Source organism: Humulus lupulus, chromosome 4 (assembly GCF_963169125.1).
Source record: "Humulus lupulus chromosome 4, drHumLupu1.1, whole genome shotgun sequence".
Taxonomy (NCBI): domain Eukaryota; kingdom Viridiplantae; phylum Streptophyta; class Magnoliopsida; order Rosales; family Cannabaceae; genus Humulus; species Humulus lupulus.
Window position 1 is genome coordinate 29,511,786 of NC_084796.1, and position 23,981 is coordinate 29,535,766.

The window sequence follows — 23,981 nt, forward strand, 5'->3', positions numbered from 1 at the left end:
TACAACTCCGCGTACTGGTCCACAGCATAGGTCGTCCTTACTGGTAGAAAGTGAGTTGACTTGGTGTATCTTTCTACTATCACCCACACTGAGTCATGCAGTCCCACTGTCCTGGGTAAACCTCCCACAAAATCCATGGTAATATCTTCCCACTTCCACTAAGGAAAGCCCAAAGGTTGTAGCAACCCTGCTGGTTGTTGATGCTCAGCCATCACTTGCTGACAAGTTAAGCACTTGGCCATGTACTCAACTACGTCCTTCTTCATCCCGAGCAACCAGTATAAAGTCTGTAGAACCTGATACATCTTCGTGGTTCATGGATGGAGTGAATATGGTGTAGTATGGGATTCGTCAAGTATCTCTCATCTAATACCCATATCCATCATAACACAATTCCGACCCTTATATAGTAGTAGACCTGTCTCCGAAATAAAATAATCCTTAGCCACTCCAACTAGGACATTCCCTCTAACCTCCTATAACTGTGCATCATCCATCTGACCCTCTTTTATCCTCTCCAGGAGGGTAGACTGTCACTACAAGAAATCTGATCTTTACCTACCAATATTTTACCTACCAATATATATTGGTAGGGAAAGTAGGGTTTTGCCTACCAATATTTATTGGTAGATAATATTAGTAGGTAAATGCTAGTCCATTATATTATATTTCGGAACATAGCTTTACCTACCAATAATATCAGTAGGTAATGATTTTTACCTACGTATATTATGGAGGGAAATTTTTTAACCATTCCCGCTCAATTTTCCCCCCATTTTTTATTTTCATTATATTATTTTATTATAAATGCTTATTTGGAAGCTTATGTGGAGTAAATAATATGATGTGTACATAGTTGGAAAAAATATAAATAACATATATTTGAGTATTTATTTCAGCCACACACAAGATGATTTTAATTTAAATAAAAAAGAAATTGTGTATTAGGTATCAGATTTTTTGTAATTAAATAAATAAGAAAATTTGTAAATAAAAAAAAAATCTGAAACATAAAGCTTCTCTTTTCCTCTTTTCCTCTATCTTCCCCGAAGCCCTCTTTCTCTCTCTCTGACTACTGTGTTGCCTCTGCCAGGCCCGAATGGTCATCGTCCCATCGCCGGAGCCATACACGCGCCAGCCCAATCGAACCGTCGGCCCTCGAAACGTCGACCCCCACGAGCTCACTACCATACGCACTGCCCAGGGCTGTCAACCAATGGTCCGAAGTCGTCCTCCTCTTGCACTTTCTGGCGAGATTCCGACTAGCCCGAGCCTCTAGTTTGAAGAAGGGCACAGGGAAGAGGTGTGGGTCTGGGCTCGTGGTCTTCCTCGTCTCAGATGCGGGCTCAATGGCAGGGATGGGGATCTACGTACGTTGTGGGGGCTTTGGGGAACAGCTGGGTTTGATCTCTCTCTCCCACTTACGCTTACGGTAACTCACCTCTCGCCCATGGTATCTCTCTGTGTTGTTATATGTAAATATGATATATACATGTATATATTGTTGCTGAAAGTAATATAGTTGATAGCATAAAAATTAGAGTTGTTGCTATTTTTTTTATTATGCATTCAAGTTGCTTAAGAGCGTGCTAGAGAAGTTTAGACTAGAGTGTATTTTGATTTCTTAGTCGAGGCCTCTTTAAAACCAACTCAGGATTCGCCACTGATTTCATAAAATAACCAAGTCTCTACAGAACCGTGCTTTACTGAAGTAAAACCTTTTCTTGGCAGATCAATTTCATTTCTCAAATGTAAGCCTTTTCTTTTTTTCACACACACACACACACACACACACATATATATATATATGTACACGGACATGTTATGTTCAGGTCTCATAAAAGGGAAATGAAATAAAGTTACTGAAGCTTAATTTGCAGATGGGAGAGTTAGCGGCGGAGAAGCATGCCAATTACATTGTATCAGTGGAAAAGGTCTGTTCTATCCCAAATTACACCCTCATATCGAATAGCGTTTGTATATCTAAAGGTATGTGAAATCTGTTGAAATCAGAAAAAAGGGTCATTTGAATCTGTGGTGATTGAGCATTTGAGAATGAATGGAGCATATTGGGGGCTCACCACTCTTGACTTATTGGGAAAGCTTCATGTTTTGGATGTTGATCAAATTATTTCATGGCTCATAAGTTGTCAACATGAGTCAGGTTTGTAAAAAGATGTTTTTGAAGATTTTTTTTTTATATATATATTGGCTTTTAGATGACGAGGAATGGATTAAGACAGAAAACTTAAAGTTGTTATTGCTATGGAGAAAGTGGTCACTAATTAGTTTCTCTGCCTTATTTATTTATTTTTATACAGGTGGTTTTGGTGGTAACATTGGGCATGATCCACATGTAATGTATACCCTAAGTGTTGTGCAAGTTTTAGCCCTCTTTGACAAGCTTGATGTTCTAGACATTGAGAAGGTGTCAAATTGTATCCTTTTTACCATTTGTTTATGTTCAAATTACTTTTACACAAGTTTGAAAAGAAATCTTCTTTCATCTTATTACAAATGTTTAATTTTATTTTTGGCTATGCATTCTGGAGGTAGTGTAGCTTTGCTAGCTTAAAAAAGGATAGATGATTACTTGGCTTATGAGATTTTATAACTTAGCAAAATTGGTAATTATTAGTAATGACTATTGAATGCATAGTCCAATTAAACTTTATTGCGTTACTTAGCTATTAAATCAGATGTTGCTGGGCTGCAAAATGAAGATGGATCATTTTCCAGGGATGAATGGGGTGAAGTTGATACAAGGTAGTCTTGTCTCTTATTTTCTTCTTTGCCTCTTGTTTTGTTGAAGTTAGTATTCATTGATTTTTTTTTGTCTTTAAATTGCATTAGATTCTCCTATATTGCAATATGCTGCCTTGCATTGGTGCATCAGTTGAATAAAATTAATGTTGAGAAGGCTGTGAAGTATATAGTTAGTTGCAAAAACCTGGATGGTGGATTTGGATGTACACCGGGTGGAAAGTCTCATGCTGGGCAAAGTAAGTTACAAGTCTATTGCAATATGAGTTTATTAAGTTTTGATTTTGGATTTATATTGTCAGTGTGTTAAATTTAGTCCAGTCAAGAATAACAATGATGTTTTGTCACCATCACTGCAGTTTTCTGTTGTGTGGGAGTTCTTGCTATTACAGGGTCTCTGCATCATATCGACAAAGACCTTCTCGGGTGGTGGTTGTGTGAGCGGCAAGTCAAATCTGGAGGTCTTAATGGGCGCCCAGAGACACTTCCAGATGTATGTAGAATTCTTATTTAAAAAGAAATTGCTTTGTTTATTTTTTAATAAGATACATTTAGAGCCCTGCATCTTGGACCTCCACTTATTCGTTGAATCATTTGAGCTAGTCTCAAGTGGCAAAAGAAACAAATATTTGTTAAAGCCTATTGAATTAGTTTTCTTAACTAGGTCTGCTATTCATGGTGGGTCCTTTCTAGCCTGATCATGATTAACGGAGTACATTGGATTAACAAGGAAAAACTTGTGAAGTTCATCTTAGACTGCTAGGTAATCTTATAACTATGCAAAGTACTCTTATCTTTCAGATCATCATGTTGGGAACAGGGACATTTTCACTCTTACCTCTGAGGATTTTGGTTAATTTTTGTAATCTCAGGATGTAGAAAATGGAGGAATTTCAGATAGACCAGATGATGCAGTTGATGTTTACCACACATACTTTGGTGTAGCTGGTAAAATTACTTGAGTTCTTTCATTTTCTTTTGAATTTGCATGCCGCCCTCTCTCTATGAAAGTTAACAGTCTAGGATGCATTGCATTTTGAAAGCATCTGTAATGCCAAAATTTTGGATTTAACTATTTGTCCTCTATTATAAGTTCTGTTCATAAAATTGGTACTATTTCATAGTTTAGGAAGGGTAAGACAATAGAGAGAGACGCATGGGGATAGTTGAGTAATCACTTCTATGGGTTTGCATTTTTTTTTTGTCTATGAAATTTTGAACGTAGGAATTTAGGAAACAGTGTAGTTATCTCTTTGGCTTGTGCCCTGAATTTCATTAGGTGCTAATTAAATGGTCTTTATGTTGCATTTTATTTTTATGACATGAAATATGGTTGATGCAGGACTTTCACTTCTTGAATATCCAGGATTGAAAGCCATAGATCCAGCCTATGCTTTGCCGATTGATGTTGTAAATAGAATTTTCTTGGGCAAATAATGATCCTGAAGAACAACTTATGATTCTAATTATAACTGAACTCATTGTTTTCTCTTTTATAGGAAATAAAGAAAATAATATATCTTTATATTGAAGTAGAAATATATTGTTAAAGGGATAATGCTTTGGACATTATTTTGAATCAAATGCAGTCTCGTGATCGTGGTCATTTGAATATGCCAGCTGATGAAAGAGAAAAGAGACACCAGCATAATTTCATGCATGTAACAACTCATACATCTCAAGAATGGGCTGCAACCTTTGTTAGGTATGCTCATATATATCATTAGCATGTATGATTTATAGATAATGAAACCTTCTCAATGTGGAGATTGACATGTATTCTAGGATTTCAAATTTCACTTCTGTTCTAAGAAGGAAAAATATTTATCTGTTCATACCAGCTAGTGTTTCTTTTTCAGGCTTTATTCTAATCTAGTGTCATTTTTGTTTCTCCATTTCAGTGAACTTAATGATACTATTGTGGAAGCTCAACTGAGGACTAGGAAAGTTCCACCTCTACTTCCTATGAAAGAAGCCGTTGATCACTATTTGGAATCCAATAATAGATGATTCAGTTTATTTACATTAATTTACTAAGGAATGGAATGAACTTTATGAATTTTTTTTTTTATTTTGGTAGGGGTAACCTTAAAATGATAACTTTATGACTTATTTTAGTATTGAACATTATAAAGAATTTTAGCATTAAACATTTTATTATTGAATGGTTTTTTTCTAGTTTATTTCTAATATATAACATTTATAAATAACTGTTATTATCTTTTACCTACACATAACCATTAAATTTGAACAAAATATAAATTGTGTAACAAACCAATAAAATAATGCTATGTGGGCTAATAAAATGACACCACGTAGGATGCCACATATGATGCCACGCAGAATGCCACGTAGGATGCCACATATGATGCCACGTCATCAGACACGTAAAACTACAAAAACCATGTCAGCATACACGTAGGATGTCATGTCATCAAACACGTCATTTGATGACTCATCAATTGATTTATAACTTAGTGGGGTCCACTGATTCTTTTACCTACCAGTATTAATAAGTGTAGGTAAAGACTCTTTCCCCACTAACTTTTACCTACCAATCTCTACCAATTCAATATTGGTAGGTAAACCATATTACCTACCATTAGGCTAGTTTTATCTACACTTACAATTGGTACGTAAAGACCCCATTTTCTTGTAGTGTGTAAAGTAAAATTGGCCAGTCGATCGGCGACCATCTCTATCCTTGCTCTGTACATCTCTTCAGCCAATTCTTTTGATATCTGTTTAGAACTAAATAACTACCCCAGGCCCCTCCGGCTCAACGCATCCACCACTACATTGGCTTTCCCTTGTTCGGAAGGTCGTCTTCGGTATATCCTCATCCTTGATCCTCAGCTGGTGATAACCAGATCAAGGATCAATCTTCGAGAACACCGTATTTCTCTGTAGTTGATCAAACAAATCATCAAACCTTGGTAAGGGGTACTTATTCTTGATAGTGAACTTGTTCAACTCCCTCTACACACATCCTCAGAGTCCTGTCCTTTTACTTCACAAACAAAACCGAAGCATCCCACGGCGAGTAGCTAAGCCTGATAAACCCCAAATCAAGAAGCTTCTGTAACTTTATCTTCAATATTTTCAGTTCCGCCGGAGCCATCCTATATGGTGCCCTTGACACTGGCTCTGTCCCTGGCACTAACTCTATGAAGAACTTAATCTCCCTATGCAGGCAGCCCTGGTAAATCCTCAGGGAACACATTCAATAACTCACGAACTAATCTGGTCTTTCCCGGCCCTGTTGGCAAAACTCTGGTAGTATCCACCACACTAGCTAGGAAACCTATACAACCTCCCTGTAATAGATCTCTAGCTCTCAATGCTGATATCATGGGTATGCCGGGTCCATGCACCGCACGCACGAAAACAAAGAGATCCTCTCCCCCAAGCTCAAAGGTCACCATCTTCTTCCTACAATCAATGGTAGCCCCATATCTGACTGGCCAATCCATCCCAAGAATCATATCAAAATCCTCCATACCTAACTCAATCAAGTCTACTAATAGCTCCCTACCATCAACCATCACTGGCAGTGCTCTAATCCATCTCCTAGACACCACCAGTTCCCCTGTAGGCAATATAGTCCCGAACCCCGCAGTGTAATATTCATTAGGTCTACACAATATATCAATTACCTTACTAGAAACAAACGAATGTGTAGCACCAGAGTCAATCAATACAGTAAAAGGAGAGCCAGTGCTAGAAAGCTGACCAGTCACCACCGAGGGACTAGCCTAGGCCTCTGCCTGCGTCAAGGTGAACACTCGAGCTGGAGTCAAGTTGTCCACCTTCCCTGCTTCCTCTTTCTTCATTGTTGGGTAGTCCTTCTTGAGGCGTCCCACCACCCAGCACACATAACAGGCCTTGGCCTGACATTCGCCTGAATGGCGTCTTCTGCACCTCATGAACTCTGGGTAGCTTCTCCATGACACATCGCCTCCCTGGCGGCCACCCTGAGCACCCCGACCTCTCCTATCAGGACCAGCAGCAATCGAAGTGTTAGGGGTCTTCCTCTTCAGATCACTGGGGCCTTCGCCCCTACCAAACCCTGAATATGGAGGCACTGTCCTGTGAACCTCCTATCTTGCAGCGTTCTCCCTCCAAATCTTATTCTCCGTCTCCTCAGCAGTAAGACCCTTCTCAACAACCTGAGCATAAGTCGTCCCCCCAGGTACTGTTGTAATTTTCACATCTCAGGCTATCATAGAATTAAGTTCTCTAATAAATCTGTCATGTCTAGTTGCATCAGTAGGCACTAAGTCTGGTGCAAACTTCGCAAGCCTGTTAAACTTTAGGGTGTATTACGTAAATGTCATGTTTCCCTACACTAACCCCACGAACTCATTCACCTTCGCCACCCTAACGACAACATTATAGTACTTCTAGTTGAACAAGTCTCTGAACCCATCCCAAGTTAGAGTAAAAATATCTCTGGTCTGTGATGCCACTTCCCACCAAATGCGGGCATCCTCTCTCAGCATATAGGTGGCATAGGCCACCCTGTCATTACCTTCCACCCTCATGAAATCTAGGATCAAAGTAATCATAATCATCCACTATTCACCCTTCAGTGGATCTGGTCCTCCCTCAAAGGTTGGAGGATGTTGTTTCCTGAACTGCTCATACAGTGGCTCCCATTTGTTCCCAACCTCATATGTCTGTACAATTGGTGCCATAACAGGTGGCACAATAGGTGCAACACTCCCTGGCGGAGCCTGCTGTCTTAGTAAGCAAATATGCTCTTCCTGACTCTATAACCGAGTTTGCATATCTAGAAGTATCTGCTGCCAGTTTTCAAGGACTGGCTGAGGGTTCTGGCCCTGGTCATCATCTCTAGCCTCAGATCTTGTGTCTGATAGTCGTATGGATCGCCTTGGATACATAGATATCCAAGTTTATCTGCAATCAACGACTCGACGATTAGGAAATGATGACAGGGTAACAATATTTCCATAGTCCACCATTGGAACTCAACCAATCACAAGCAAACAAGATGCAAACAACCATTCAAATATTTACTCACATACAACAGCAATGCTAATAAGCATGCCTCAATATCATCACATAGCAGTCAAGGGCCAGGCCCTATCAGTATCTCATACTCACTATTAATCATGTAGTAAAGCATTTATATTTTATTCAAGCACTTAAGCATATAATCACATGTATACAATTACCAAAACCTGAGTCAAGCTTGTCTTTAGCAGCGAGTGTACATGTCCAGCCAGTCTTCAAGAGCCCTTAAACCTAGACGACTCCAATACCAAGTTGTAACGCCCTAGATAACTAAGACCATTACACTCTGTATTTGAAATAGTGCAAGACTTGCTAATCAAGTCATTTGAATAAAAGTTTGTTCCTAAAGTAATAACCAGGTTAGGGTTAAAAGATTTTGATCATAAATGGTTAATTTTCATTAAAATAGATGTATGGTACATGGGATCCCAAAAACAGGGTTTAAAAGACAATTTACAAACTCTCAAAAATTATATACAATCAGAGGCTACTATAATGGCAAAATACACATTTTAGGTTTCTGTCCCTAATAATCCATCGGTCGTGGCAGACGAGTGGCTGACAATGTACACCTCGCCCCCAGAGCTCTCCAACTCATGGTTGATCCATCTTACCCTTGCCTTTACCTGCACCACGTAACACCCGTGAGCCGAGGCCCAGCAAGAAAACCATAAAAGCATAACATAATCAATGATGGTAATCACATAACTCACAAGACAGTTAACCAGATATTTAACAAACTATATCATCAAGCTAACAACAATAAACATCTATATTCAACAATTTATCTCAATCAATACACAATACACAGGGTCAACGCCCTTAGGGCACACCCTCTGTTTAACCCACTGACTCCGACTTGCTTAGGTCGAGTCCAGTGTTTATCTAGCTAACCCCAGCTCACAGTTGCCGAGCCGCATCCTATGCGCAAATTACCAGCCCCGGCTCTCTTAGGCCGTTCATTTCATGCTCACATGGAATCATACAACATATGTATTCAAATACAGGGAATCTCAGTCCCAACACAGCCACACAAGGATGCAATTTTCTTACCTTTAATTCCGAACGAAGATAATGGAATGGTCCCAAGCACTATCCTCAGTCCGGAGCCTTGGCGATAAACCTAGTCACAGCGTCGAATGGGTAATTGTTAACTTCCAATCCAAATAAATACTTAGGAGACAAAAACTAGCCTCCGAGACCTCAATTTATACTAAACCGGGTAGTAGAAATTGTCCTGAGCGCCTAGGTTCGAACATAGAGCCTTACCAATTCGAGAAACCATTCTAAAGCCAAAATCCCTAGGCGGGTCATGACTTGGTTTAGTAGGTCGCAACTTGCCCCCAAGTCAGAGAGCAAGGACCCAAGCCAAAGGGGAGGCGGGCAGCGACTTGGCATAGTGGGTCACGAAGCTTTCCCAAGTCAGAGAGCAACCCAGGCAAAAAAAGCCACATGCATCGCGGCGCCCCAAGGCTGGGTCGCAGCGCGCCTCCTTCGAGCCCAGAAATCTGGGTTTTTTTTTATCATGTTTCTCCCAACCACTCTCCCAGAACTTTACCCAACAAACCTTTTCAATCTCAAACATGCCTCGCTACGGGTTTGGGACCTTTATTCACATATTTTCATCATATAATTCCCAACAATCATACTAGAATCAACACTCCAATTCAATGGAAAAATCATCACCAAAGTCAAAACTAACCAAGCTCCTATAATTCAATCTATATCCAACCAGAAACTCAAAGATGGGAAATTCAGGATTTTACCTCAATTATGGTTGAATTCTCACAAATTCCAGCTTTATATTCCTAGCTTGAATCCCCCTAACTTTCCTTCTATTTCCCTTCAATTTCCTTCTGCTCATAGCCTAAGCTTTCTGCCCCTTCTTCTTCCTTAGCTCCCAAACCCAAGTTCTTCTATGTTCCTTCAAGAGTGAGAGTGTGATAGAGAGAGAGAGGAACCATGAGAGAGTTTGAGAGCTTTCCCTTCAGATTCTAGTTTCCTCTATTTTTCCTAAGATTTTGAGTATATCCCTTGCCTATTACTATTTTGCTCTCCTAAGTTTACTAATTCCTCAAGTGTCCCTAGGGGTAAAATGGTCATTTCCCCCAGTTCCCACTAATTCCTCAAATGTTCATAATATTTATCAATTAATCTCGTTACTCCAAATAATTACCAGGTATTTATTCAATATCTAATAATTTCCAAAAATTCTCTAAATTCCCAAAAATACCCCTAGGTTCCCCCGAGTTATGTATTGAACCCCTCTGTGACTATTTCGCCAATTCGCTCACTAGGACCGTCTCAAGCCATATGCTGTAAATATATCCACATAATAATTTGGTCTCAACAATTTATCACATATAATCACATTTATGCCCTCAACAGGCCAAAATTACAAATATGCCCTTATAAGCTAAAAATGGCCCACATGCATGTCACATAGTCATATAATCATATTAATCATGCATTAAACCATTAAATCACACATATACCAATTATGCTCTCCCAGCACGCTAATCAAGGCTCTTAAGCCTTATTAGTGATTTTGGGTCGATACAGGTCCTCCCTCAAAGGTTGGAGGATGCCGTCTCCTGAACCGCTCATAAAGTGGCTCCCACCTATTTCCAACCTCAGGTGGTTGTACAACTGGTGCACAGCAAGTGGCATAATAGGTGCAGCACTCCCTGACGGAGCTTGCTATCTCAAGCGACGGACTTGCTCTTCCTGACTTTGTAACCGGGCTTGCATATCAGCAAGTAACTACTGCTAGTTCTCAGGGACTGGTTGAAGGTTCTGGCCCTGCTCATCATCTCTAGCCTCGACCCCTATATCATCTAGTCATATTGATCTCCTTGGACGCATCACTATCCAAGTTTATATGCAATCAATGACTCGACAGTCAGTCAATGATGATAGGTTAACATTCTTTCCATGATCCACCATTTAAACTCAACCAACAATATGCAATAAAGATGAAAACAAGCATTTAAACATTCATTCACATGCATCAGCAATGCTAATAAGCATGCCTCATCATAATCACACAACAATCAAGGGCCATGCCCTATCAGTATCCCATGCTCCCTATTAATCATACAGATTAAAACATTTACATTTCGTTCAAACATTTAAGCATGCAATCACATGTATAAAATTTACCAAACCCTGAGTCGAGCATGTCTTTAGCGACGAGTGGACATGCCCAACCAGTCTTCAGGAACCCTTAAACCTAGCTGCTCTAATACCAAGTTGTCACACCCTGGATAACCAAGACCGTTACATTTTGTATTTGAAATAGTGCAAGACTTGCTAATCAAGTCATTTGAACAAAAATGTGATTGTAAGGTCAATGATCAGGTTAGGGTTAAAAGATTTTGATCATAAATGCTAATTTTCATTAAAATGAATGTTTAATACATGGGATCCCAAAAACAGGGTATAAGTGATAATTTAAAATTCCAAAAGACAATACAACTAAAAGCCACTCTAATGGCAAAACACAAGTTTTAGGGCTCTGTCCCTGCACTTTCCCTCGGTCGTGGCGGACGAGCAGCTAACTATGTACAATTTGCCCCTAGAGCTCTCCAACTCATGGTTGGTCCAACTTCCCTTTTCCTTTACCTGCACCACGTAGCACCCGTGAGCCAAGGCGCAACAAGAAAACCATAAACAACAAACACATATAGCAACAGTAGAATTCAATCAATCTTAACTCAATCGGCTCAACTATATAGTAGATTACAAGCATTAAACTAACCAATGGTACACATATAATCTCAATTTCATATCTTAATCAGTTTAACAAATGTTCAGGGTTGGTACGCTTAGTTCGAGCCCTCTGTTTATCTAGCTGACCCCAGCTTGCTTAGACCAAGTTGTGTTCAGTATGCTTATCATTAGCCCAACACCCTTAGGTCGTCCCTTCTGATATAACCCAACAATCGTACAATTACACAATACATGTATTCTGTTATTGGGAACCTCAGTCTCGTTCACGACCACAAGGGTGCAGTTTTCTTACCTCGAATCTCGAGCAAAGAATTAAAAGGATGGTCTCAAGCACGATCCTCACTCCTAAGCCTTAGCGACAAACCTAGTCACAGTGTCAATGGGTAACTATCAATCTCTAATCCAAATAAATGTTTAGGAAACAAGTATTTGCCTTCGAGACCTCGAATTCTACTAAACCATGCAGTAGAATTCGTCCCGAGCACTTAGGTTTGAATCCCCAAGCCTCCCCGAGCTTAAAACCGTTAAACAACCCAAATTTGCATTTGAGCTGCGGCCCAGCCCCTTAAGGGTCGCAGCACGCTCAAGTCAGAGGCCAAATGCCTCTCTGCCGAAGGATACAGGTCGCAGCACGCTATACCTTGCGCTGCGGTGCGCCTAGACAAAACAAAGGCCCTCCAGCCTCCTCGAGCATACGGCCCACAGTGCCTGAAGAACAGGGTCGCGGCCTGAGCTCTCAAACCCAGAAAACTATCCTTTTTCCTGCATTTTCCTCAAGCCTAAACCTCAAAATTCAACCCCAATCATCAATCAGACCTAGATTTAAGCCCTGAATTCCTATACTTATAACCTAAACAGCATATCCAGATTATAACAATTCCCTTGTACCCATTAAGCACCCATAAACAATCACCACTAGAATTCATGCAAACTCTAAACTCTAACATTATTTCAACAGAATTCAACAATTACAATTGGAAACTTTCCTAAGTTTATGGCTTGAATTCCTCAGCTAACTCTCTCTATTTCTAACCTCAATTCCTCAGATTTTTCCCAATCCAAACTCAGCTCAATTCCTTGTCTTTTCCATTTCAAGCTTCCAAGTCCCCCTTAGTTCTAGAGAGAGTAAGAGAAAATGTGAATGATGAGAGAGAGAGAGTGTTCTGTAAGTATCATATAGGTTCTGGCTGTTTCCCTAAATCACACTTAACTTATCCTTTAACTAAAAAGTCCAAACTGCCCTTGGTATTAAATTAGTCTCTTGTTTGCCCTTAAGGGTCGAATGGTCATTTTGCCCCCCGTTTCCCACTAATTCCTTGAGTCATCCTACTTATTTCCAATTAATCCTGACATGCCTAACTAACTACCAAATACTTTCTCATTAGTCAATAAACTCCAAAATATTCTCTAAATTCCCAAAATACCCCTAGGCTCCCCCCGAGTTGGGTATTAAACCTCGTTGTGACTATTTTGCTAATCTGCTCACTGGGACTGTCTCGAGCCATATACTGCAAATATATCCCCATAATAATTTGGTCTCAACCATTTATACATATAATCACATTTATGCCCTAACGGGCCAAAATTAAAAATATGCCCTTATGAACAATATAGGGCCCTCATGCATATTTAATACTCATAAACATGCATATAACATACTCACGTAATCATATAAATCATGCATGCCACATAATCATGCATTTATCCAATTAAATATACATATATCCAATTATGACCTCCTAGCACGCTAATCAAGGCACTAAGCCCTATTAGCAATTTTGGGTCGTTACATATGGTGTATTGGGAAACAATCCTATTTTCTTCTAGAAAACTCGCAAACGGACCAGGTGCTTGTCCATCCTCAATGTATCGACCATAGTATTCTCCACCTCTTTCTGATCTCACTATCTAAATTTGCCTATTGTAATGTTTTTCTACTTCAAATTTAAATATCTTAAAGACATATAATGCTTCGCTTTTGTTATGAAATAAGTAGAGATACATGTAATGTGCGTAATCGTCTATAAAGGAGATGAAGTATTTCTAACCATATGAGTCCATATCTGGACTACATATATTTGTATGTATGATTTCTAATAATTCAGAACTCCTATGGACACCACTTTTCTTGGACTTGTTGGTATGCTTTCCCTTAATGCAATCCACGCAAGTTTCAAAGTTAGTAAAATCCAAGGTATTAAGTACCCCATCATTTACTAACATTTTAATTATATTAATGGAGATATGTCTCAATCTTCGGTGCCACAATGTAGAGGAATCCTCATTCGTAACACATCTCTTAATGCCAGTTTGAACATGCATAACATTATGAATGGTATTGTTTTGCAGATTAATATAGTGAAGACTATCAGAAATTGTACCATTATCAACACATTCAGATTGATATAATAGATTAAAATATTTTTCTTAAAATGTAAAGGAATATCCAAAAGGTACAAGTCTTGAAAATGAAATCAAGTTTCTAGAAAAACTTGGAACATAAAAGGTCTTTTCTAACTTTAAAACAAAATTACAACTTAAAACTAAAGTGCACATTCTTATAGCTTCCACATGTGAGCCCATCTTGTTTTCAAATAAGATGCTTTGCTCACTTCCTACTGGCTTCATTAGGTTTCGTAAACCTTGAACGAAATCTGAAATGCGGATTGTTGATCCATAATCAATCCATCATGTGTTAATATTAACATTAACCATATTAGATTCATAACATACATATGAAATTAGAGTTCTAGTGGTGATGGTGGGTGTTTTATTGATCTTAGTTGCACAATAAATGTCTATGCAACTTGGGTGGAGGAGAATACTCTCCTCCCACACTTTGTTCTTTTGGGACATTATTTAAATGGGTTGGGATGCTGCATGAATAGGATTACAAGTTTATCAGTATAAAGTTTTTGAGGTTTATATGAATTCATATTTTTACCAACGTACAAACACGCTGAGGATGAAATCTAATTAAACAAAATTTGCCTGTGGGCTAAATTTTTAATTTAATAAGATTATATGTACATTATGATAATTTAATCAAATAATAAAAAACTTAAGGTTCGATATTTCTATCTTTATAAACTTTATGATTGTTTATCCATAAATCAGTTGCTGATGACGTGGCAAGGATTTCTGACACGTGGCGGACACGTAGTAGAGATACGGCTCGCCTATCGACCAGCATTATTTTTACACAAAGAGATTAAATTCTATATACAACCAGCCTGGTCGTATGTTCGCTCATTTATGTAAAAATCTAAACAGTTGTGAGGATATTCGAGAATATCTCTTCATTATGACCTGCAGATCCGATCATTAAGGATAGATATTATTTCCTAATTTATGTAACTCTTCCTGAGCCTATAAATACAAAAGAGATAGCTCAAGGAAGGGGATCGATCTCTTTTTTCTGAGAGAATTATATTACTATTATTCATCATTGTATTGTTTTCTTCTTCTAAGGTCTGTAAAACTCAAGAACCCTTGTTCTTTGATCACACCTTGGGAGTTCAATATTAATAAAAGTATCAAGTGGATGTAGGTCATTACCAATCACTAGGGCCAAACCATTATAAATTCATGTGTTCTTTATCTCTCCATTAGATTATTTTCAAGCTCTATATTGTTTTCTTGTCATTTCCTAGACTCCGTGTTGTTGACCAAAATCAGGGTCAACATTCTGGTGCTTTCATTGAGAGTATTGAATCCGAGAAAATCTAATGGCAAAGACTACCAAGAAAACTGGACAGGCTACTGCCGCTCCATCCCAGCCTCCTCCACCAAACATGGCTGAAGATGAACCTCATTTGGAGTTCGATGAGGAGGAAGTAGACTCTGAGGCCCTGAAGACAACAATGGGGGTGTTGCAAGATGAACTGGCCGCTCTGAGGGCCAATCAAGAGAGTGCCGCCGAGGTAATGGCATCACAGCAGAGGGAGATAAAGCGCCAGTGCCAAGAGCTGAGCGAGACACAGGCGGAGATGGACTGTTGTCAGAGGGATGCCATGGCAGCCCTCCAATTGGCTAGGAATTAGGCTTCACCTGCCTCGTAGCCTGATCACCCCCTGAGTGACCACCTCAAAGAGGTCCCAATCCTAGCCCTCCGCTCCAGCCGACAAGTCCTCAAAGGTCGGAGCAGCCACCAATGCCTCAGGATGATGTCCCACCTAGGGACCCTGAGACGCAACCTCCATCCCAAGCTGGTCGAGGCAATCCCCCGTGTCCCAGGCAGAATAGGGCCGGGCAACAGCCCCAAAGCCCTAGACGCCCAGGGGGTGAAGAGTCGCACCCACCAAGCAGGGGGAACGTCCTTATGCCGACATAAGGAATTCAGAGATAGGCTCTGCGGTCAGGGGCCCTCCACGGCATGACAATGCACGGGGACCCACCGACCAACGCAGACCTCCCCCTAGCACTCGGGAAGTGCTGGCCCAAGGAGGCAACAGAGGAAACAGTCGGTCCCACCATAGCCAGTCAGGGTTGAGAGATGGCCACAGCTACAATGAGGTCGACTCAGGCAGAGGGAATGCTGGTCGGAGAAATAAGGCAAGAGGTGGAGGCAGAAGCCCACCACCTAGAGAAGACCGACAAGCAGGATGTAATGCTAGGGGGCAGCCCAGAAAAAACAACGTCTTTAGCCGGCTCGGAGCCAGGGAGCAGCGGCGGAGAGACGACAACTTTAGGGATGTACTCAACGACTGCCGAGAAAGGCACGATGAGTACATTCCCCCAGCACCGGAGGCCCCACCAATTCCTAAAGCCGTTCAAGCTCAAATCGATGCCCTGAACCAGGTTGTACAGCAGCTGGTCGGGGGGCGGACATCGCATATCGAGTACGATTGGAGGAGAGGCACCCCTTTCATACAAAGAATTGTTGTGGCAGAAACCCCCAGTAAGTTCAAGATGCCGACTCTGCCAAACTTTGACGGGTACGGAGACCCAGTATCTCATGTAAATAAATTTGAGACACAAATGGACATTCAGAAAATCTTTGAAGACGCTCGCTGCAGGATCTTCCAAGTGACTCTTTCTGATGCCGCTCAGGAGTGGTTCTTTAAGTTCCCTCCTGCAAGTATAATATCCTGGGAAATTCTCGTGAAAGAGTTTTACGGATAGTTCTATGCGGGTCGTGTGCACCCCACTGAGGCAAACCAACTGGCCGAGATACGCTAGAAAGAAGGAGAGCCTTTGAAGGAGTATGTTCAGCGCTTCATGCGAGCCGCAATAGGAGCCAAGACTGGGTTCGATGAAGGCAAGATGATGGCCCTAACCGCTGGGGTTAAGCACCATTCTCCTCTCTGGAGTAGCCTCAGGAAGCATGGGGTTAATACTACTAAAGAGTTTTTCGATCAAGCTGATCGGTACATCAAGCTCGAGGACGCGATTGCCAACGAAGGCAAGTCACCAGCGAAGGATAAGGGGCCCAAGGAAGAACCCGCCAAAGCCGCCAACGAGTCTAAGCCCAATGGCAACGACAAAGGCAACGGTAAAAATGGTGGAAAGCGGGCGAATGGCGAACCCTCGACCTCCGAGAGTAAACGTCCCAAAAATAATCGGTATGAACCGAAATTCACCAATTACACCGCCCTTGTCGAAAGCCGAGCCGAGGTGTTCTAAGCGACCAGCTCGAGCGTGCCCTACAGACAACCCGCGCCTATAAGAAAGGATATCTCCAAGAGAGATTCGACAAAGTTCTGTCATTATCATAATGACTATGGGCACGACACCAATGAGTGTAACCAACTGGAGGACGAGATTGAGTTCCTGATCAGATAGGGACACTTAAGAAGATATGTACGAGCTGCGGGAGGTTCTCAGCGAGAGGCTCAAGGTGGAAACGAGTCGGCGTCTGCACGTCATCGCTTGCCACCTTTACAGCCAACTCCCCTGGCAGGTACCCTACTCACCATCTGCGAAGGCCTACATCTCACAGGAGATAGTGGAAAAGCGAGGGAACGATATGCTCGAACCCTACACCACGACCAGGACATTGAGATGATGAGTGTTAAGGATCGTGCACCCAAAAAGGCTCGAACAGAGGAGGAATCGATCACCTTCTCTGATGATGACGCCCAGCATGTGCGATTCCCACACTCTGATCCGCTGGTCGTGGATATTCAAATCGCAAATATGATGGTGAAAAGGGTGTTGGTCGATACAGGAAGTTCGGTCAACATCCTATATAAGTCCTTGCTGGAAAGGATGAAACTGTCCATCAAGCACCTAGACCCATGCAACCAAACCATTTATGGTTTTTCCGGAGAAGGGCTCGCCCCAGTAGGGTCAATTAGACTCCCAGTCACAGCAGGTACTGCACCTGCTAACAGAAAATTACTCACCACTTTTATAGTGGTTGATTGTCCTTCGGCATATAATGTCGTGATAGGGAGACTATTCTGGTTAACCTTCGAACTGTCACTTCTGTATGGCACCTCGCCATGAAATTCCCAACAGACGCAGGAGTAGGGTGCGTACTGGGAAACCAGCGAGAGGCGAGAGAATGCTACAACGCCTCGATCACCAAGGCAAAAAAGGGTGTATCGAGGGATACCGCCGGAAAAGAGTTGCAAATGGCATCTGATGTTCAAGCCCGCTCAAATGATAATCTCACCAAATAGGGCGTTGCCCAAAGTGAGGATAGAGACTTAGATCCTCGCTTTGGGGATTTCGAAGAAGAAGTAGGTCCCATCAAGGACCTTGAAGAAGTCCAACTCGATGAGAGGAATCCGACCAGAGTTGTGAAAGTCGGTAAAAACTTAGAGACAACGAAAAAACAAGCACTGGTGGAGTTCTTAAAAAGGAACCAGGATGTCTTTGCCTGGTCGCATAAAGACATGGTTGGGATAGATCCTGCAATCATCAGCCATGTCCTAAACATTGACAAAAACTTCCCACTCGTGCAGCAGAAAAGAAGGCTGCTCGACAAGGACCGATCGAAAGCTTTGAAGGAAGAAGTCGAGAAGCTGAAGGAGAATGGGTTCATCAGGGTGGCGTTTTATCCATCATGGGTCTCCAATCCCGTACTCATGCCCAAGCCGAATGGCAAGTGGTGTACGTGCATGGATTGTACAGACCTCAATAAAGCCAGCCCTAAAGACTGTTTCCCACTCCTGAGGATCGACCAGCTGGTCGATGCCATTGCAGGACACGAGATCCTCTCATATATGGATGCATACTCTGGGTATAACCAAATTAGTATGCATCCCCTTGATGAGGATCACACTAGCTTTCGAACCGATACATGGCTCTACTGTTACAAGGTAATGCCCTTTGGTTTGAAAAACGCTGGTGCAACTTACCAGAGACTCGTCAACCACATGTTTAAGGAGCTGATCGGGGCAAACATGGAGGTTTACGTCGACGACATGCTGGTTAAGTCGAAGAAGGCAGAAGGTCATGTAAGGGATTTGCAGGAATGCTTCAACGTCCTTAATAAATATAGGATGAAGCTGAATCCCCTCAAATGTTCCTTCGGAGTTGGATCAGGGAAGTTCTTGGGATTCATAGTTAACTCAAGAGAAATTGAAGCTAATCCTGAAAAGATAAAAGCCCTGATCGAGATGAAGTCTTCAGTGAAGATTAAGGATGTCCAAAGTCTGACTGGGAGAATTACCACCCTTAGTAGATATATTTCAAAATCAACGGACAAGTGTGTCCCACTTTTCAATCTACTCAGAGGCAGCAAGAAATTTGAATGGACGGATGAGTGCGAACAGGCCTTTCAAGCATTGAAAGCGCATATGGCACAGCCGTCCATCCTGTCGAAGCCAGTAGATAAAGAGACTTCGTTCGTCTACCTGGCAATCACAGATTACGTTGCTAGAGCTGTTCTAGTGAGAGAAGAAGAAGAAGGTGTGCATAAGGTTGTCTATTACATAAGCAAAAGGCTGATCGGAGCAGAATTAAGATATCCCCCATTGAAAGGTTAGCATACTGCTTAGTATTGGCCTTTAGGAAGCTGCGGCCTTATTTCCAAGCCCATCCGATTACGGTATTAACCGGCCAGCCTCTTCAGCAAGTTCTGCAAAAGCCAGAGGCTGCCGGAAGATTACTAAAGTGGCCAGTCGAGCTCGGGCAGTTGGACATATCTTACCTGCCGTGAGCAGCAATAAAGGGACAAGCCTTAGCTGACTTCATTGTCGAGTTTACAGAGCCCGCGGGTGACGAGCAGATCGAGGAACCTAGTAAGCCTGAATGTCAAACACAAGCACCCTCGTGGAAATTATTCACCGATGGATCATCTAACGAATCCCATGCAGGAGTAGGAGTGATATTGATAACGCCGGAAGGGCATCGATTTCACTCTGCAATAAGATTTGACTTCACTGCCTCTAACAATGAGGATGAATATGAAGCACTGCTCTCTGGACTGCGGTTAGCCAAGGACATGAACATTAAAGCGCTTGACATTTATAGTGATTCTCAGCTAGTCGTGAATCAGATCTTAGGAGAGTATCAAGCGCGAGGATTAAAAATGGCCGCCTATCTGAACAAAGCAAAGGATCTGTTAGCCCAGTTTAGTAGATACACTCTACAGCAAGTGCCTCATGATCAGAATTCCAATGCAGACGCTTTGGTAAAGTTGGCAAGTGAAAAGATGCTGATACTCTGAACATAGTGCCAGTCGAGCGACTGTCCGTACCCAGCATCCAAGCAACAGAAACCTCTCTAGTCATCCAAATGGCGGATACATGGATGACGCCATATGTAGAATATCTATCAAGCGGCGTGCTACCAACAGACATAAACAAAGCTAGGACCCTTCAGCGGCAGGCTGCTAGGTATATCCTGGTCGATGGAATTCTGTACTGAATGGGATACTCACTGCCACTTCTCAGGTGTATTACAAAGGAGAAAGCCAAAGAGTTGATGAAAGAGGTACACGAAGGTTTTTGTGGGGACCACACTGGGGGGCAAATCCTATCGAAAAAGATCCTAAGGCAAGGATATTTCTGGCCAACAATGAATGAAGATTCCATGGAGTTCGTGCGAAAATGTGACAAGTGTCAAAGGTTTTCTAAGATCCCGCGAGTAGCTCCCAATGAGTTAAAGCAGATGCAGAGTCCATGGCCCTTTGCGGTTTGGGGAATAGATCTAATCGGATCTTTGCCTACGGGGAAAGGTGGTGTAAAGTATGCAGTGGTTGCCATGGACTACTTCACCAAATGGGCCGAGGATGAGCCACTCGCGACCATAATGACGAAGAAAGTGCTTGACTTCGTGATCAAAAACATCATCTGTCGCTATGGATTGCCAAAAAAGATAGTCTCAGATAATGGCACCCAGTTTAACAGTGATCTATTCACAGGCTTCTGCAAACGCCACAACATTATTAAAATATTTTCTTCAGTTGCTCATCCCCAGGCGAATGGACAAGTCGAGGCAGTCAACAAAACGCTGAAGGATACACTGAAGAAAAGACTTGAAGAAGCTAAGGGAGCATGGTCAGAACAGTTGCCTGAAGTCCTCTGGTCGTATAGAACTTCCCACCGAACAACAACAGGTCATACCCCATTTTCCTTGGCATACGGGTATGAGGCCATGTTGCATGTTGAGTTGGATTCTCCTTCTCACCGCAGATTAACATACGACCAGGATTCTAATAGCCAGTTACTCATGGAATCCTTGGACTCGATTGATGAAAGGCGAGAACAAGCCCATCTCCGAGTAGCTGCATACCAGCAAAAGGTCGCCCAGTATTTCAACTCCAAAGTTCGAGAAAGAACGTTCAATGTTGGAGACCTTATGCTCCGAAGAGTTTTTCTAAACACCCGCGACCAAGCTGCTGGAGTATTCAGGCCAAATTGGGAAGGGTCTTACCAGATTGATGAAGTCCTTCACCCAGACACTTATAAACTTGCCCGCTTAAATGGAGATCTCGTTCTTCAATATTGGAATGGAGAACACATGCGCAAGTATTATCAATGAACAATTCTTCTTAATGAATTGGCTTGTATAAATTTTACTTTTTACAAGTTTTGTGTAAGATCTTATTGATCACTCGTAAAAACATGTTTAGTCCATTTACTACGAGAATAAAAGGGACTGTGCTCAGCCAGTCATTTCTTGCCAACTATTGTATTTATTACAAGTATTTTCTCATTACGTGTGTTGTTTTTCTGTATTATAATTCTAATCGCATTGCTACGAGCAGTAACGTTCGGGCAGGTTCTAGTTAAGGCAAGTGACTAAGGACCTAAAGCTCCCCGATCACTTTGGGGGCATACAAGGTACAAGTAAGCAAAACATATCGTTAAAAGGTATGTAAACACATGAGCAAAATAAGTGAAAGCATGCTAGGGCACTTAGAATATTTTTCAAATTTTTGATATTTTGTTAAATCAAACCAAAGTGTTATGCTAAGTTCGGTCATGTGAACAATTAGATGTTATAATAATATGCAAATATATTGTAATATCAAAGCGATCCTTTTACACCGGAAGCAGTAACTGCTTGGATGTAATTGTTTAAAATAAAAGTAAAAGCTGCCCGTGCAGCAAACCAAAAAATTATATTGTCTTTACATCACAACCCGTAGGTCGTGTAATAAAAAAAAGAAATATAAAAGGAAAAAATTAAGGAGCTTGAGGAGCTGGAGGATCTTGGGGAGGGTTCTAGTCGACGACTTCATTATCCGCACCTTCCATCCCGGCGGCCAGCGAGATTTCGGGGGAAGCAGGGACCCTCGATCCCTCTTCTTCAGCCAGTTAAGCCACACAACGAGCCAACTCAGCTTCCCTCGCATTCTCAGGAAGGTAATCAAAGTTGGCACCCTGATTGTGCTTCCAGAAATCGTAGAAGCACCTCAAGGTGGCATTTTTGTACCTCTCCAAGTTGGCGGCATTGGTCATCTCCAATTCCTCAACCCGACCCTCCAAATCTCTGGTTTCTTGCCTGCTCGCGATCAAGTCTAGCTCAAGCTGCTTAGCCACTTTAGTTAGAGCGGTTAGACTCCTTGTATTGGTCCCTCTGCTCGCGAACTTTTTCCAGAGACTTCTGGTTCTCCTCCAACTCCTTGCTCAGTTGGGCCTTTTCCGAAGTCACCACCGCCAGCTGATCAGCATGTCTGGCCTTAGCAGCTTTGAGTTCATCCTCGTGCCGTTAATCCAAGGTCCTGGCCTCCTCGATGACAGTACCCAAGCGGATGCGGCAGGTAGTGAGGGTTACCATGGCCTGCATTCAGAACAAATATTAAACAAACAGTAAATTACCGAAGACCTGATTTCACAAAGGAGACAACTTACACTGGTGAACTCATTCAGGGCTCGGTTCAGAATTGAGTCAACGCCGATCGTCTCCGTTGCCGCCATTGTCGTTCAGCAATGATCGTGCTTGGCAATTTTGGTAAGCCTCTCCTTGATCAATCTAAAGGAACGACCAACCATCAGGTTCCCGGTTGATGCAGGACCTTCCTGCTGGGTTTGGTCAGATGGGGCGGCAGGAGAAAGAGTTGACTCGGCCGCAGCAGATGGAGTCTGCTGCTCACGGGGGGAAGGTGGAGTCGCGGTGGCAAAGGGCCCGTCCTTTGAAGGGCCTGCATTCCGGGCCTTCTTCGGCTAAGGTGCCTTCCTGCTCTCCCCAGCATGTCTCTTGCTGGTTTTCTTTTTGCTCGGAGGGGCAGCAGTAGCCTCTGGGGTGCTGTAAAGGTCGAATACATTGGTGGAGTCCATACCTGAAAAGCAAGAACAAAGTCAAACCATGAGATAGCATGAATAGCCAAACACATTACATCAAAAAAAGAAACAAAAAAGGATTGCAAAGTCCAATACCCGAGCTATTATTACTGGTTGCTACACTACAAATCTACTAGTCTTACACTCATTCTTTGACACGAAGAAGTCTGGCCCTAAGTGCGGAGCATATTTAAAATTGTCGTCCCCGTCGAATAGATGACAGGGAATTGGAAAATTGTTTAAAAGCGAAATTACTATATCGTTGTCATCTGACGACTCGTCAGAGAGTTTGGCAGGCTCGGTGGCCTTCTGCTTTCCTTTCCCCGAGGGGGCCGAGGGCCTCTCTGCTTGAGGAGTGCTAGCAGGTTCCCTGATCGTGACCCCAGTCGGTCTCCTCCACGAAGGAGACGCTCGGGGTTGCTACTCGGGTTCCTCTTCGGCATGAACACTCCCTGCCGAAGGCCCCCTCATATCTAATTGAGGGGCCCAGAGGCCAGCCAACCTAAGGTTAGCCTCTGTAACCAGATTCTTGACACTCTTCTCAGCATCTGGCATGCTGGCTAAGAGTGTCGATCTTGACTCCATTCCCGGAGTTGGGTTTGGTCGCAGCCACGGGCCTGGAAGACATCAAAAGTTTAAGAAATTGTGGAGGAAAACACTAAGTGAAGAAGTCAGCCAGCGATAAGAAAGTATTACCTCCTCGTACGAAAGCTAGGTTGTCTGTGACCAGGTCAGGCATAAGGAAGTACTCTTGGTAATACCTCCCCA

The 23,981-nt window shown here is 42.2% G+C and overlaps 1 protein-coding gene and 1 long non-coding RNA gene across 2 annotated transcripts; both read left to right on the forward strand.

Moving 5' to 3' along the window:
• The first annotated feature begins 1,684 nt into the window (after positions 1 to 1,684).
• LOC133832042 (geranylgeranyl transferase type-2 subunit beta 1-like) lies at positions 1,685 to 3,526 on the forward strand. The gene is made up of 8 exons (XM_062262433.1): positions 1,685 to 1,751; positions 1,881 to 1,934; positions 2,014 to 2,164; positions 2,322 to 2,438; positions 2,700 to 2,766; positions 2,854 to 3,002; positions 3,156 to 3,256; positions 3,428 to 3,526. Exons 2-8 carry the CDS (start codon positions 1,881 to 1,883, stop codon positions 3,524 to 3,526), a joined length of 738 nt encoding a protein of 245 aa, XP_062118417.1. The 5' UTR covers positions 1,685 to 1,751.
• A 54-nt stretch (positions 3,527 to 3,580) lies between these two features.
• LOC133828897 (uncharacterized) lies at positions 3,581 to 4,808 on the forward strand. Its single transcript, XR_009891369.1, has 3 exons — positions 3,581 to 3,711; positions 4,353 to 4,468; positions 4,665 to 4,808. It is a non-coding gene; the product is annotated as an uncharacterized LOC133828897 (long non-coding RNA).
• The last annotated feature ends 19,173 nt before the right edge of the window (positions 4,809 to 23,981 follow it).

Bases quoted from the DNA above. Each gene is read 5' to 3' on its own strand.
- LOC133832042 (XM_062262433.1), top strand. From the start codon at position 1,881: ATGGGAGAGTTAGCGGCGGAGAAGCATGCCAATTACATTGTATCAGTG. The intron at 2,165-2,321 runs GTTTGTAAAAAG...ATTTTTATACAG, and splicing joins AAGTTGTCAACATGAGTCAG to GTGGTTTTGGTGGTAACATT. The intron at 2,767-2,853 runs GTAGTCTTGTCT...AAATTGCATTAG, and splicing joins TGGGGTGAAGTTGATACAAG to ATTCTCCTATATTGCAATAT.